Here is a 17,539-nt window from a genome sequence, read left to right as displayed (position 1 = left end):
CTCATGAAACCACCATTCGAGCCTCTCAAATCCTGTAATCTTCGCTATCTCACATGGAAAGTGATTTTACTTTTGGCAATCACATCTGCTCGCAGTGTTAGTGAGTTACAGGCCCTAGTTACCTATCCGCCTTACACTAAACTTCTGCAGGACCAGGCAGTACTCCGCACTCACCCCAAGTTTTTACCTAAGGTAGTATAGGAGTTTCACATTAATCAATCCATTATACTACCTACCTTCTTTCCCAGGCCCCACTCCAATCCAGGAGAACAGGCTCTGCATACCCTTGACTGCAAACAGGCTCTAGCATTCTATCTAGACCGTACAGCTGCCCACAGGAAAACCACTCAATTGTTTGTCTCTTTCCATTCCATCAAATTGGGGCAGCCTGTGGGTAAGCAGACTCTCTCCTCCTGGTTAGCGGACTGCATATCCTTTTGCTATCAGCAAGCAGGCATTCCACTTCAAGCCCGTGTTAAAGCACGCCGTGTGAGGGCCATAGGGACTTCAGTAGCACACCTACGCTCGGTGCCACTTCCTGACATTTACAGGGCTGCTACCTGGAGTTCTCTTCATATCTTTACAGCCCATTATTGCTTAGACAAGGCTGGAAGACAAGATTCCATCTTCGACCAGTCTGTCTTGCGCAATCTTTTTACAACTTGATGTACCAACACCCTTCCGCCTGCCGTTAGGGTTCAGGATGCCCTCTACCAAATTCCTCCCCAATACTTGTGCCTATTGCACATCTTGGGTACATTTGGTGCATTTCTCAGAAATCCTCAGCTTGGTGCTCACCCATATGTGAGGACTACCATCCTGCTTGTCCTGTGAGTAAGCAAATGTTGCTTACCTATAACAGGTGTTCTCACAGGACAGCAGGATGTTAGTCCTCACGAAACCCACCCGCCGCCCCGCGGTGTTGGGTTCGTTAGTTTTCTTATTTTATTTTCGGCACTCCTGTAGCTTTAAACAAGACTGAAGGGGGACCCCTGCTGGCTGCAGGTTTAGTGCCATGCTGGGTATGCCCAGTAGGTGCCAGTCAAAGTTCTAGAAACTTTGACAAAAGTGTTCCGTGATTGGGCTCTATTCTGTGATGTCGCCCATATGTGAGGACTAACATCCTGCTGTCATGTGAGAACTCCTGTTACTGGTAAGCAACATTTGCTTTTCCTGTGTTAAGTCTACTTATCGCAGGTAAAACCTATGGAGAATTTAGTAGCAATTTTCAAAATTGAAATTTGAATTGACCATATGTTTTATTTGCAATAAATAGACTTAATGCTGGTAAACAGGCTTTTGAAACTTGCTCCAATAGTATGTTATATTTACATTTTCCTTTGAAAATTATCCTGTTAATATAAGTTTGAAAAGAAAGATTAGAAACAATCCATAAACCAAGATTTTTTTATCCATGTTTCAATGGGTATGATGTGTCCTATGTGCTGCAGGTTGATGGTCATATCACCCAAAATGGAGCATCTAAGCAATATGAGCTCTGCCTTATCCAAGTTCAGTGCTAATTTATTATGGCTGAGCCATTGTTTAACAGTGGCCAGCTAAAGTCTGCTCCCATGGGCCTGGTCTTGGCACAAAAAACTGCACACCATCAGCATAAATTCAAAATCCTACCCCAAGCCCAATACAAATAGGTGTCATATAAATGTTAAAAAGAACGGTAGGACAGGATAGTACCTGCCATTCCTGTTTGCCTTAATCTGGAAATAAGTATTGCGTGATTCAGGGTATTGAATGCCACTGAGAGATCCAACAACATAATAATACATCCAAAATTGACAGCAGGTGATTGTCAGTTTTGAAAATCTTTCAAAAATTAAAATGGAATTGATTTCATGCTTATCCAATAAGTTGTGCAGCTGTTTCAATACAGTTTCTTCAGTCACCTTAGCAAGGAACAGTGAGTAAAAGATTGATCTGTAGCTTTTCAAATTAGATGACTCAAGAGATGTTTTTTAAAATAAAGTACAAACAGAAGCACTCTTCTTTTCATCTGATAAGGACAAGTTTACCAATTGTGTTACCAAGCCACAAATCTCAGGCCAGAGAATTTTTAATAGCTGTTTTGCAGGGGTTCAGCTGACATGAGGCTGACTTCATTCCAGGAATATTATACCTAATATCGCTAGTCACAGATTCTAAATACTCCCAAGGTGTAACTTGGATAGAATCAGCAAAACTGGTGAAGAACGTTTTTCCTCTTTTTCAGAAAAGTATGCAGCAATTTGCTTAGAACAAGCTGCTCAATAGAATTACCCTAAGATGGATCAGTGCCCCCAAGAAATGTTAATTTCTTTACTGTTCTAAAGAGAGTGCTAGAACTAGAACATAAAAACATGCCATTCTGGGTTAGACCAAGGGTCCATCAATCACAGCATCCTGTCTCCAACAGTGGCCAATCCAGGCTACAAGTACCTGGCAAGTACCCAAACACTAAGTAGAACCCATGCTACTGATGCTAGTAATAGCAGTGGCTATTTTCTAAGTCAACTTGATTAATAGCAGGTAATGGACTTCTCTTCCAAGAACTTATTCAAACCTTTTTTAAACCCAGCTACACTAACTGCACTAACTACATCCCCTGACAATAAATTCCAGAGTTTAATTATGCATTAAGTGAAAAAGAACTTTCTCAGATTAGTTTTATTCTCTGCTCTCTGAATTTTAGTTTTGACTTTTTTTTTTTTTGCTTCAGTAGTCTTAACTCTATCCTAGGAAAAGGCTTCTATTGTTGAAAGTTTTGAGGAATCCACCATTTACATCATTCTTGCTGCTCTGCCTGCCTTAAAAATCTACTCATCTCTCTGAGAAATGGAGAGTACCAAGGAACAGAACTTGAATAATGCAACAAAACATGTCGAACAGGTGCAGTCTTACTAACTTCTTCCTGTAAAGCATGATGCCAGGAAGGTATATCATCCAATAAATGTGTACTCCACTATGTCCAGAGTTGATCCCAATTTAGACCTCAACAAATCTGGATCAAGATGCCCATGTTTTGTAATGCACTTTAACCAGCAAGGGTTGTTCATCAAATGGCTTGACGTTTAATTTCAGCCCTAACTGATCAGATTGTGTTAATACACAGAGCACCCTTGTTGAAAAAGTTATCATTAGCAAAACTAAATTCAGATTATGATTGTATTCATGCATAGGTCTATTCACTATTTGTTGAAAAGCTAGTGCTGATATAGAACAGTGATACAGCTCACACAGAGTAGGGAAGAGGTTGTTTGTCAATATTTAAATTAAAGTTGCCTAATATAATCAGCTTGTCAATGTTAATATGTAGGTTAGACAGAAAGGCGAATGTGTGCTGTGGGAGGTAGTAGATTGGTCTAATGAACTCCAGTAGCAACTAAGTATTATTCTTGAAATATAACTTTATTTTTAAAGTTTAATGAATTTAATCCAAATCACATTAAATGCACATCACATTCAAAATGAAAATTTGAATGCAGCTCTGTCCCCTGACACAGGACTGTTTCACCGAAGCTGCATCAGGAGGAACAATTGAGCAATTTATCTAGGAAAAGGATCAAAATATAAATTAAGATATAGACCAAAGAACAATGACTACAGCAGAGGTATCTTAAAGAAATTACATACCCTGGTTAAATATTCATACAGTATAGTGGTTTAAATCAAACAAATTCTGTGGATGAAATGAAAAATGTTTACATTATAAAAGAAAACCAGCACATTGTATAAATGTATGAACCTTATTAAAGAAATATATTTACCTAGAGTAGTATTCTTGAGTAAAATGAAGCTGAAAGGTAGAGGTCAGAAATTAAATGCGTGCGAAAAAGGAACCAATGAATGAACAGGAGAATGGGACCAAAATTATGATGGAATCTAAATTATGAGGAAATCTAAATATTAATTTAATTAGAAGAAAATTTTAAGAAAGAGTTTGAATGTAGAGAAAAGCAGATCACTCGATTTCTCTGTTTAAGCCGAAAAGGATTAAAGAATTCAGCTCATAAATCTAACATTGCTCGCGTTGAACAGAGTCCAGAGAAGTCACCATTGCAAGGAGAAGGAGAAATAACCTGTAGAGTAAAAACAAAATGCAAATCTGTTAGACTGGTTCCTTTGAAATCAATGGGATACTAAGGGAGCTTCCAAATTAGAGTTTCTGATGCAAGAGCAGTGTTCAAAAATTATAGTTTTTAACTGGTGGGTTGGTTGTCTTGTCAATGTATAGAAAATTACATGAGCAGAAAACAACATAAATAGCTCCCATAGTGCACAGTGAGAAGTATGATTCACAATATATTGTTTTTTAGAATGTGGGCCTATGAATATAGATGATATACAGGACAATTGGACAGGCTGAGCAATGGGCACAGAGGGAGTGGTTTTTAGTTTGGTCATAAGTAGGTGTTGGATGATTGAGCAGAGAAGAAACCAAAGTATCCTGGAGGTTTTTGCCAATTTTAAAAGCGAATCTTGGTTGATCTGAAAAGAGAGAATGGAGAAAGCACATGCCAATATTTGTTTATAATCTAGCAGATTTCATTAATGTGGCTATAAAAAAGGAGGATACAGGTGATACAGATATCTGAATTGACAGTGGGGGGGTAGAAAGAATCATTCTCGATGTTTCTTCTAATTAAATTAATATTTAGATTTTCTCAGATCCTTTACTTCATGCTTTTGGTCCCACTCTCCTGTTAATTGGTTCCTTTTTTGCGTTTCATCTCTGACCTTTATCTTTCAGTTTCATTTTATTCCTTGCTGTTAAACCACAAGAATACTATCCTATGTAAACATTTCTTTAATAAGGTTTGTACATTTATACAATGCTTCAGTTTACTTTAACAAGCTGTACCTTTTATTACAATGTAATTTTATAATGTAAAATTTTTTATTATTTCATCCACATAATTTGATTTAAACCGCTATACTGCATGAATATTTAAGCAGGGTATGAGGTTTCTTTAAGATACTTCTGCTGTAGTCATTGTTCTTTGGTCTGTATCTTAATTTATATTTTGATCCTTTTCCTAGATAAATTGTTCAACTGTTCCTCCTGATGCAATTTCGGTGAAACAGAGCTGCAGTCTAATCCTCATTTTGAATGTGATGTGCGTTTAATGTGATTTGGATTAAACTCATTAGACTTAAAAAATAGTTATATTTCAAGAATAATACTTAGTCACTATTGGAGTTCATTACACAACACTACACTCAATACACAACACTCTGGATGACACCTACAAAAAACCAGCCACATACCTCACCAAAATAAAGCTACTAACCAATATGAAACTCATCCTAAACTTCGATAAGACAGAAATAATCAGACTCGATAGAAAGAACAACGCTCCTCAACTGCCACCACTCAACCTAATAAACCAAAAAGCTGCAATCTCCCCTGTCACTCATGCCCGCAACCTAGGAGTCATAATTGACAATGAACTATCCTTCAAGAACCACATCACTACTATTATCACAAACTCCTAACACAACGTCATCTAAAACTTTTCCTTTCCCTCAACGACTTCAGAACAGTCCTTCAACTACTCATCTTCTCCAACCTGGACTACTGCAACTCCCTGCTATTCAACTTACCTCTCACCACCATCCGACCACTCCAAATCCTCCAAAATACAGCCGCCAGAATACTCATTGAAACTAAAAAACATGATCACATTACTCATACACTTATATCACTACACTGGCTCCCAATAAAATTCAGGATAGAATACAAAATACTATCCATATTACACAAAATAATATACGAAAAACAAACAAACTGGCTAAGTACATCCATAAAACTGTACTCTCCAAACAGAAACCTCCGCTCAGCTAACAAAGGTCTATTAAAGACTCCACCTGCTTGCTCCAAACAACTTACCTCAACTCGGAAGAGAGCCCTATCCCTAGGAAGTCCCAAACTCTGGAACTCCCTCCCAATCGAACTTAGAACACAACAAAATTTAAAAACCTTCAAAAAAGAAATAAAAACCTGGATGTTTACCAAAGCCTACCACAACACCCAATGACTCTCGGATATTACTTACCTCCTACTGGCCCTATGCAAACATGGGGAACCAATACAAGCAAGTAATACAACACGTAACTGAAACTGTATAGTCTTGACATCCGAACTACGCTTATAAAGCCTACAATATTTGTTATGTTACCTATGTTAACAACCACAGGGACCTTTGAAAACTCTGTTAAACATCGAAACTTTGTAAACCGTTGTGATGGCGAAACCGAACGACGGTATATAAAACTTGATAAATAAAAATAAATTAGACTAATCTACTACCTCCTGCAGCACACATTCGCCTTTCTGTTCGACATTTAAGTATGCCTTGCTCGTCACTGCACAATTAGTGTGGTAATATGTAAGTTAGACCCTGCCTCCAAGAGTGGAGAACAAGTTGAATACAGTAAGCTGGGCTTGAGACTTGGAAATTCTTTGAACCTAACAAAATAAATTTTTCTTTTTTGGAACCAACAAATTCAGTGGATGGAGTTTCTTTGATCAATTTCCCCTTGGGCCTCCCATAAGTTGTTTTTTCTGGTCCCCATTGGCGATCTGTGAATGACTTAGATGGTTCCCAGGGTTGCAGTCATGTTATTTACTACCTCTGCAGCATCTAAAGGTGACTACTGAGAAAAGGGGGATTATACAACTATAATGTTACCCTAATAATTTTTTAATTTTCAAATTGAATTTATTTTCATATGACAACAGAATTGATAGTGTATTTATTGCTGGTAAATCTTTTCCTTTTTTATCCTATATCTCTGTTTCATAGTTGGAAAACTTGTTCTGCTGCCTCCTTTCCTCTTATGAGTGGTATAACATAAGAATTTGAAGGCAAATGTGTGTTTTAATTCAGATTTTATGAAAGAATAATTACCATAATTTATAAACTTAGTCTTGTTTCCCATCTCAACAGTTTGCCATTTTACTTTTCCCCAGACAGCACAGAAAACCCCCACCAGTCCAAGGACTGGAGGTGTGCTGCCCTCAAGATGCACCCTCAGTGCCACTCTTCAGTTATAGATGCTGCCTCAGTAGCAGTAGTAATCAACCCTCTCTCTCCAGACCTGGGTTTACCACTTCTCCAGTACACTCAGGCCAAGTGGGTCCAAAGGATAGGGAATTGAAACCTAGATCCCCTATGCTGCAGCACATGGTGCAACAGCCTGAGCCAGAGAGCTGGCTGCTTGTATTTTGTTTAAAGTCCAACTTGTTTTTAAATAAAAGGAAATACTTCCTAGTTTGACAGTGCTTTAGATTTTATGACACGGGCCTTACTAGTTAAAGCTGACAGGATGTGACAGATAATGCCTATTTAAACTTGACAAGTATAACAGAGCTTGTTGCAATATGGAAACTCTGTGCACCTATAATGTATTAATTTTGCTAGGCATGACAAAATTCTCACACCAATAATACAGATGGGGGAGAAGAAGGATTATGGCACTTGCATTTTAAACATGCACAGTTTTGTGCCAGTCTAATGGTTCAGTGGCAGTCCTATGTACTGCCGTTGAGGGACCTGAGTGTGTTTCCTGGATCAAGATTTTGCTTCGTTGGGATAGTGGAGGATGAGAATGCTGTCCCTGGTGTAGGAGGGAGCCTCAGTCATCGCTCAATGATCAGACTTAGGATCTGTGATTGCAGGGTTCCAAAAGGAGCCATAGTATAAGGACACTGACTGAGGAATATATATGTTCCTTTGTACGTCACCTAGTCCTCTTTTGTGTTAGGCGATTCATAAATTAATAAAATCTAAATCTGTATTGACTGGACTCAGTTTCCCTCTCTCTCCCACCCACCCCTAGCTCATCCTTTGATTTTTAGGCTCTTATCTAAATCATACTATTGCACTAGAGTTTAATTATCCCCTTGTAGGTCAGTACCAGATTAATGGTGAATACAAAAAGATGGGGCAAAGAAGAGGGAATCAGTTTTGCAAGGAACTGGGCAACCTTTTGGGGAAGGAGTCTTTTCCAAAAGGACAAGCTTCACCTTAACCAGGATGGAACTAGGCTGCTGGCACTCTCCTTTAAAAAGGAGATAGAACAGCTTTTAAACTAGAGAAAGTGGGGGAAACTGTCAGTCACTCAACGGTGCATAGTTTGGAGGGAGGTATCTTTAAAGGATACTAATGAAACTGGAGAGTTAGTGTAGCCCAGCAGAGAGCTTCCAATAAAAACAAAAGTAATCCATGTGCCTATAAGTAAAGAAACACCTAAGCTAAAGAATTCCAAATTATCCCTGTCAACTGAAAAGCAGGTTGTTAATACAAACAAAAAACAAACTGAAATATCTGTATGCCAGTCCCCGAAATCCAAGAAGCAAGATGGGAGAGTTAGTTTCTAGCAGTGAATGATGACATAGACATAATTGACATCTCAGAGAAGGGTGATAACCAGGGAACAAATTATATTCTCCTAGGACAAGCAGGTAGTTCTCATGTGAGTGACATGATCTGATGGAGCCCAGCACAGAAAACTTTTGTCAAAGTTTCTAGAAGCTTTGATCAGCAGACTGAGCATGCCCAGCCTGCTACTATCCACGCGTCCACGTGAGGTCCCCCTTCAGTCTTTTCTTTTTCACGGCGCAGTTGCCTCGAGGTCGTAGAGCTCCAACATTTTTCATCTTTTTCCTTGATTCCTCAAGTTGTTTCTGAATCCTCACAGGTCCCCCTTCGCGGTCGGTGCCCCCTCGGTACAGTAGGTCCGTTGTTGGCCATTTTTTCCAAATGCGGTTGATTCCCGACTTCCCACCTCATGGTGTCCATCAGTCATCAACTGCACGCCAGGTGTTTTTTCATGGCGTCAACCTGTTTTGTCAGTGCCCCCAGTGCCCATGGACCCATGTCCATTATGGATCCGCATGAGGTTTGCATCCTCTGCCTGGGGCCTCACACAATATCCAGGGGTGCATCTGTGCGACCTGATGACACCCAACAGGTGTGGGCGTGCCTCGATAAAATGGAGAAATGTTTTGGGACTTTGAAGTCCTCCATGCCCGCATCAGTCCCTTCGATGCCCAGAGATTTCAGGGAGCCATCTGGCCCACTTCCCCTCACAGTCCCTCTAGCCTGGTACCTCCAAGGATCAGGGAGAGGGGGATCGATCCTCTATGATCTCCCCACTCTCCTGGATCTCGGGGTCATCGGCTTCCTTGGTGCCGGAGAAAGACCGAGCCGCACACCGGAAACTATCCCGCAAGCATAGACACCAGTCACCGTCTGCACATGGTTCCAGTTCCGGAGCAGCATCGGCGGCTGCCAATCTGCCATCGAAGTGGCACCGGCCATTGAAGGCCCCATCATCTGGTGTGCCCGGTAGCCCATGGCGTTCCCCACCGACACAGTTGCAGGGCACCGTGCCACCTCTGAAACCCGAGGAAGAACCAGTGACTCCTCATCCCCCTCCATCAATTCTGATCGCCATGTCCAGGATGGCATAGAGTCCAACAGGATAAAGGTCATACAAGAGAGTAAATGCACTGTAGAATCTTTATGGGTAGAAATCACATGTGTTGGGAAAGAGTATACCGATAGTACACTACCGTCCACCTGGTCAGTGATGAGACAAACAATGAAATGCTAAGAGAAATCAGGGAAGCTAACCAATTTGGCAGTGCAGGAATAATGGCAGATTTCAAATACACCAATACTGAATGGGTAAATGTACCATCAGGACATGCTAGAGAGGTAAAATTCCTGGATAGAATAAATGACTGCTTCAAAGAGCGAGTAGTTCAGGACCTGACGAGAGAGGGAGCTATTTTAAATCTAATTCTTAGTGGAGCGCAGGATTTGGTGAGAGAGGTAACTGTGGTGGAACTACTTGGCAATAGTGATCATAAAATGATCAGATTTGAGCTAATGACTGGAAGGGGACAATGCGTAAATCTGCAATTCTAATGCTAAACTTTCAAAATGGATACTTTGATAAAATGAGGAAAATAGAAAAAAACACAAACGTGCAACTGCAAAGGTTAAGAGTGTACAACAGGCATGTTTAAAAATACCATCTTAGCAGTGCAGTCCAGATGTATTCCACGCATTAAAGGCTGGAAGGAAGGCCAAACGATTACCGGCATGGTTACAAGGTGAGGTGACAGAGTCTATTTTAGCCCAAAAAACTTCCATCAAAAATTAGGAGGATCCATTTGAAGAAAATAGGAAAAAGCATAAGCATTATTAATTTAAATGTAAAACATTGATAAGACCGGCTAAGAGAATTTGAAATGAAGTTTGCTGTAGAAGCAAAAACTCATAATAAAAACTTTAAAAAATATATCTGAAGCAGGAAAACGGCAAGGGACTCTGTTGGACAATTAGATGATCGAGGGTTTAAAGGGACACGTAGGGAAGATAAGGCCATTGCAGAAAAACTAAATTAATTCTTTGCTTCTGGGTTTACTAATGAGGATGAAGAGGAGATACTGGTTCCAGAGATGGTTTCAAGGGTGATAATTCGAAATAACTAAATCAAATCACATGGAAGATGATGTAGACCAGAATGACAAACTGAAGAGTAGCAAATCACGTGGACCAGATGGTATACACCCCAGGGTTCTGAAAGAACTAAAACATGAAATTGCAGACCTATTAGTACAAATCTGTAACCTATCATTAAAATCATCCATTGTACCTGAAGACTGGAGGGAGACCAGTGTAGTAACCCTGATATTTAAGAAGAGCTTCAGGGGTGATCCAGGAAACTATAGACCAGGGAGCGTGACATCAGTGTTGGGAAATATAGTGGAAACTATTCTAAAGAACAAAATCACAGAGCATATAGATAGCCATGGTTTAATGGGACACAGCCAGCATGGATTTATCCAAAGGAAATCTTGCCTCACAAATCTGCTACATATTTATGAAGGGGTTAATAAACGTGGGTAAAAGTGAACATTAGATGTAGTGTATGTGGATTTTCAGAAGGCATTTGACAAAGTCCTTCATGAGAGGCTTCCAAGAAAACTAAAATGTCATGGGATAAGAGGCAATGTCCTTTCATGGACTGCAGACTGGTTAAGACAGGAAACAGGGAGAACGATTAAATGGTCAGTTTTCTCAGAGGAAAAAGGTAAACAGTGATATGTACTTGGACCTGTACTTTTCAATATATTTATAAATGATCTTTAAAAGGATACATCGAGTGACAAATTGTGATAAATTGCAGGAGGACCTTACAAGACCGGAAGATTGGGAGTCCAAATGGCAGATGAAATGTAATGTGGACAAGTGCAAGGTGATGCATATAGGGAAAATTAACCCATGTTGTAGTTACACGATGTTAGGTTCCACATTAGGAATTACCACCCAGGAATAAGATCTATGCCTCAAAGTGGATAATACATTGAAATTGTCTGCTCAGTGTGCTATGGTGCTCATAAAAGCAAAGCGAATGTCAGGAATTATTAGGAGGGGAATGATGAATAAAACTGAGAATGTCATAATGCCTCTTCTATCACTCCATGGTAAGACTATACCCTGAGTACTATGTGCAATTCTGATGATCACATCTCAAAAAAGATATAGTTGCACTGGAGAAGGCACAGAGAAGGGCGACCAAAATAATAATGGGTATGGAATTTGAAACTAAATGCACATAGGGGGTGGAATAGCTCCTCTATGAGGAAAGGCTAAAGAGATTAGGGCTCTTCACTTGGAGAAGAGATGGCTGAGGAGGAATATGATAGAGGTAGATAAAATTATGAGGACTAGAATAAGTAAATATGAATTGGTTTATTTACTCTTTCAGATAATAGAAGAACTAGGGGGGCACTCCATGAAGTTAGCAATTAGCACATTTAAAACAAATTGGAGAAATTTATTTCACTCAACACACAATTAAGCTCTGGAATTTGTTGTTGGAGGTTGTGGTTAGTGCAGTTAGTGTAGCTGGGATTTAAAAAGGTTTGGATAAGTTCCTGGAGAAGTCCATAAACTGCTATTCATCTTGTTCACTTAGGGAGTAACCACTGCTATTACTGGCATTGATAGCATGGGATCTATTTAATGTTTGGGTACTTGCTAGATACTTGCAACCTGGATTTGCCTCTGTTGGAAACAGGCTGCTAAGCGTGATGGACCTTTGGTCAGACTCAGTATGGCAACTTCTTATGTTCTTAGTGGAAAAATTCCCAGGTTGTTGCAGATGACGGTTAATAGAATGAATTGAACTGGGGTAGGAGGAAACTTCTGGGTCAAATAAAAGCCTCATTGTATGGATTCAGCTGAGAAGAAAATGACTGAGAGCTCTAAATATAATACTTCAAGTTACTGTATTATGTAGTGATTGGAGCTCTCAAGATGTGGGGAATGTTTATGGATAGCACCGTGCTTTGTTGTGGGTTTGCCATTACAAAATGTTATAGTCAAACAATGTTATGCCAATAATGATAGATACTTGTGCAATTTCTATAGCGTTCTCTGTTTTCACAGCATACTAAGCTGAATTGTGACTTATATGTGATTCTTGTTATATCTTGACAGGAAAATGTAATAATTTATGGTTATTTTCTTTCTTTTAATGATGTCTTTGTATATTAGCTTTCCCAGGCAGCAGCTAGCAATGATAACAGGATACCAACTCCAGCCTCGGTTGCTAGTACAGATACCAACTCCCAACAGCAAGTAACTGATGCTCCAATGCGAGAAATTAAATCTGAAGTTAAATTTGAGGAAACAGAACCAGAACCCAGTGAGCCTCTAGTGGAATCCAAACCTGAGGTAAGGGGGAAAACTGTTTTTGTCATTGATTGTAGTTTTAAGATAGCTTGAGAGGAGAGTGATGGATATTGGCTCCATGGCACATTGCTTTTTGGCCTCTTTCTGGCTAAAATCAAATGCAAGTTCTGAATCCTGAGTTGAGAATGGTCCTTTCTTGGTTGAAATTTAAACTTTGTTTTAATGAGGGTTTACATCCTGCCACCTGACCCCCACTAGGAATATGATACTATGGACCTTGGACAAACTGAGTTTCCTCTTCATCCAGTCAGATCAGACCAGCAGCAGATTGAGACACATCAACAGGCTCGCAGTCATTTCTTATATATGTCTGTGCTGACACCGGCCTGCCAATATTCTCTGTCTCCAGCAGATGGTTGACAAGCATTCTGTGCTGTGCCTTTGGCTTGACTGGCTGAACAGAAGAACTCTTGCTTGCTTCTGAGATGATAGACAAGTTCTCCCTCTCTCAGTTGAGCAAAAGTTGTTGCCTCTATCAGCAAGAAGAGAGGTTTCAGTGATAATAGCCATTGTTCATGGCCTCTATGGAACTCATGAGTGCCAGGGGGCTTCCAAGGGGAATTTTCTTCTCTGTTCTGCCCTCTTCTTCTCTCTCTCTCTCTCCCCCCCCCCCCCCCCCCCCACACACACACACTTTTCCCATCTAATTTCTTCATTCTCCTTCGTTGCTGGCTGCCTATTTGATAAAGTTTAGTTGGGGGGAGGAAGCGCAGCAAACAGCCCGAGTCTAAACTTGCTCACCTGTGGTTAACTGCAGAAGGAGATGTGCAGGATTACTATTTGGGGCAAAGTTAGGAGTCTCTGCTGATAAGAGAGAACATTTTATGCAGAGTGCTTGTACTGCAACATCCTTGGTCTGGAGGGGGGGGGGGGGGGGGGGAGGAATAAAAGATGTTTCCAACAGGGGAGCACCATAGGCGTGTGTTCCGGTGATAGGGAACATTTTATGCAGAGTGTTTGCACCTCAGCCACGTTTAGTCTTTGGTCCGAGGGGAACAAAATGGTGCCAGTGGGGAGCACGGAAAAAGGGCTGTGCTGTGCATAGTGTGTCATTTAAGGAAGGTGCAGGTCGGGACTGCACACATTCCATTTGCTGCAAATGTTACGTGGCCCAGGAGGAACTTCAACACAGTAATTTTGAAGCGGAGGTGGGGGTGGGTCTACCTTCCTATGGGAGCCCAGTATTGAGCTTCCAGGGCATGTCTGTCTATTCCGACGGCCATTTAACAGCAGTGAATAGAGGTACCCCCCCCCCCCCCCCCCCGATCACTCCTGAGAATGCCTCAGAATATTGCTTCTATTCCATGGGCATTGATTTCTCAAGAGATTTTGAAGGGCTTCCAGGCTTTTTACTACAGTCCAGATGCAGCTCCAGGGGCAGCCTCCACCCTGCTTGTGCATTCTGTGGCTGATTGTCTTGCGACCTCTCCCTCTATCCTTAGTTGCAGAGGCCCAGAATAAGAAGAGGGCTAGGCCACTTGTGTGGTGGAGAGTGCCTGGTGTTGATATTCCTCGCTCAGATGAGTCCTTGATTGTTTTAAATATTGTTCATGGTGAGGTAGTGAAGCAGAACTGGAGGAAGGTGAGGTTCCTCCGGAGTAGAAGGAACATGTATCCATACTACGTCTTTCATAGGGACAGAAACATAGATACTTGATGGCAGAAAAAGACGATATGGACCAACTAGACTGCCTGTCCATCCAATTTATATAGCGCTTACAATTCCTATCACTTTATCAGAGATCCCCTGTATTTATCCCATGCTTTCTTGAATTTGGATACCGTTTTTGTTTCCACCATCTCCACTGGGAGACCTTTTATGCATCCACTATTTTCTCTGATAAATATTTTCTAAGATTGCTCCTGAGTCCCACTTCCTTTCACCCTCATCGCATGACCCCTTATTCTAAAGCCTCCTTTCTATTCAAAGAAGCTAGCTGCCTTGCATGGAAACCTTTGAGATATTTAAATGTCTCTATCCTATTCCCTTGCTTGCCTTTCCTCTAAGGTATACATGTTTATATCTTTAAGCCTATCTCCAGAGACTACTGATCATTTTAGTAGCCACCTTCTGGACAGACTTCAGCCGGTTTATATCATTTTGAAGGTGTGGTCTCCAAAACTGTACACACTATTCCAAATGAGGTCTCATCAGGGAACAATACAGGAGTAATATCACCTTTATTTTTCTGCTATTTCTCTCCCTGTGCAGCCAAACATCTTCCTGGTTTTGCGATCCCTTTATCCACCTGTTTGGCCATCTTAGATCATCAAATAACAGTCACTCCCAGATCCTGCTCTTCTTTTGAGTTTAGAAAGGTTTCACCTCCAGTACTATACCTATCTCTTGTTTTTTTTGCAGCCTAAATGCATTATTCTTCATTTTGTAGCATTAAATTAAATTTTAGCTGCCAGTCTCTAGATCATTCCTCGAGCTTTGCTTTGTCCCTCGACATGTTTTACACACCACTTTCTGTCTACCTTGTTGGAGATTTTGGTATCGTTGGCAAAAAGTCAAACCTATAACAATCCTTCCTCTGTCATAAAAATGTTGAAAAGAACCGGTCCCAGGAGTGATCCCTGAGGCATACCACTAGTAATGCCCCCCTCCTCAGAGTAAACTCCATTTACTACTACCCTTTGTTGCGTCCCGCTCAGCTATTTTCTAACCTACGGGCGCACAATTCAGTATCGGCCAGCATGCAAATGAGAGCCCGCGGTAAAAGGCGCTAGGGACACTAGCGCATCCCTAGCACCTCCTTTTTGACAGAAGCAGCGGCTGTCAGTGGGTTTGACAGCCGATGCTCAATTTTACCGGCGTCTGTTCTCGAACCTGCTGACAGCCATGGGTTTGGAAAACGGATGCCGGCAAAATTGAGCATCAGTCTTCCAACCCGTGGGCAAATTTTTGAAAATTTTTTTTTTTTAATTTTTGATCTTTTTTAATTTTTGGGGCCTCTGACTTAATATAGCTATGATATTAAGTCGGAGGGTGTACAGAAAAGCATTTTTTTCTGCTTTCCTATACACTTTCCTGGTGCTGGCCGAAATTAAAATGTGCAGCTTTGCTGCACATTTTGCTTTCTGTATCATGCAGGAATGACTTATAGGCCCATCAACATGCATTTGCATGTTTGTTTATTTTATTTGCAGCTTTTATATACCGACATTCGTTTAGTAACATCATATCGGTTTACAATTAAAATAACGAGTAGCAACAGTGCTTTACAATTGAATAATTGAATTAGAGTAATAACAAAGCAAAAACGAGGCTAATTACAACTACAGAAAAGTTGAAAGCATAAAGTACAAGCTAGTTAAGTCAGAGATTAAGCAGCAGCGCAAACGCATTTAAGAAAGGTGGTAAAAGAAAGGTCATAGTACAGAGAAAAATAATATATGTTACAAAGATGAGCAGATGATTGCTGCTATAGTGGTTAGGAGGAAGATTATTAAGACCTTGCTAAAGAAAAGAAGGCTGAGAGGAAGGACAGGGGGGAAATGTCCATTGCTGTTGTGAGGTTGCAAGAACATTTGCGGGCGCTATTAGTTTCGGGGGGTTGGCCGCGCATTTTCGATGTGCTATTACCCCTTACTGTATAAGGGGTAAAAATAGTGCGTCGAAAACGCGTGGCCAAACGCAGGCTAACAGTGCGCTCCGCCGGAGCGCACTTTACTGTATCGGCCCGACAGTCACTCTAGGTTCTATACCAAAGACTCTCAATTTATTTATAAGTCTCCTGAGCAGAACCATATCAAAGGCCTCACTGAAATCCAAGTACACTACCTCTAGCGTTCACCATTGATCCAACTCTCTGGCCATCCAATCAAAGAAATTGGTCAGAATCATCTGTCAAGATTTACCTCTGGTGAAATCATGCTGCCTCAGATCATTCAATCTTATTGGATTCCAGAAACTCTGCTATCCTCTGTTTTAGCAGCAATTCCATTAATTTTCTTACCACAGAGATCAGACTAACTGGTCTGTAGTTCCCAGCTTCTTCCTCACTTCTAATTTTATGAATAGGAACCACATCTGTGCACTTCAGTCTTCTGTAACTACTCCCAACTATAAAAAAGCATTGAAAAGGCCAGCCAGCTGAGCTGCCAGGACCTCTCAAGTTCCCTCAATATGCAGCCGATACAGAGCTGACATCTCTCATTTTACAGCCCTTGTGCACCTTGCAGGTTTTGGATGATAAGGAGGAGGCTCCTGTGCCCATGGAGGATCTCATTATGGTCAGGTTGTGAAAATACTAGATTTTTTCCCCTTTACACCAAGTGGTGCAAAATCTTCACTTGGAATGATGGTATATAAAATGGCTAAATAAATCAAATCATATAGATTTGGAATGGGCGGTTTTGTAGGCTAATTTCAAAGAAAGCAGTTCTCTGGCCAGGTTGTATCCATTGGATCTTCAGATGAGAGAGAAGTTCCATTTGCCAGAGGTAAATGCTTTGGTATGCCCAGTGACCAAGAAGACCACCATCCCAGTGAAAGGTGGGGTAGCTCTGAAGGACGCGCAGGACCGTAAGATAGAATCCCTCCTTCAACAGGCCTTTGAGGCTATGAGCATGTCTCTTCAAATGGTGATGTGTTGCTGTATCATGGTAGGATCTGGGCTCCATCTGGCTCAGAATGCCCAAGAATTGCTGGGAGAGGAGTGTCTGCCAGAGCCTATTTATTGGAAACTGGCTATGGTTTAGCACATTTCCCGGAGGCCAATTGATCGAACACCTCCAAGCCACCCCTAATATCCAACTACACC

The 17,539-nt window shown here is 41.0% G+C and overlaps 1 protein-coding gene across 1 annotated transcript in view; it reads left to right on the top strand.

The window, feature by feature from the left end:
* The window catches only part of CREBBP (CREB binding protein), a 918,877-nt gene that overhangs the window by 465,248 nt on the left and 436,090 nt on the right, over positions 1–17,539 (top strand). The window contains exon 15 of the mRNA XM_029576620.1: positions 12,573–12,752. Within this exon, the coding sequence (XP_029432480.1) occupies positions 12,573–12,752 (180 nt within the window). The remainder of the gene's footprint in view (positions 1–12,572; positions 12,753–17,539) is intronic.

Source organism: Rhinatrema bivittatum, chromosome 14, assembly GCF_901001135.1.
Source record: "Rhinatrema bivittatum chromosome 14, aRhiBiv1.1, whole genome shotgun sequence".
Classification (NCBI taxonomy): Eukaryota; Metazoa; Chordata; class Amphibia; order Gymnophiona; family Rhinatrematidae; genus Rhinatrema; species Rhinatrema bivittatum.
This window is presented reverse-complemented; position numbering and strand designations above follow the sequence as displayed.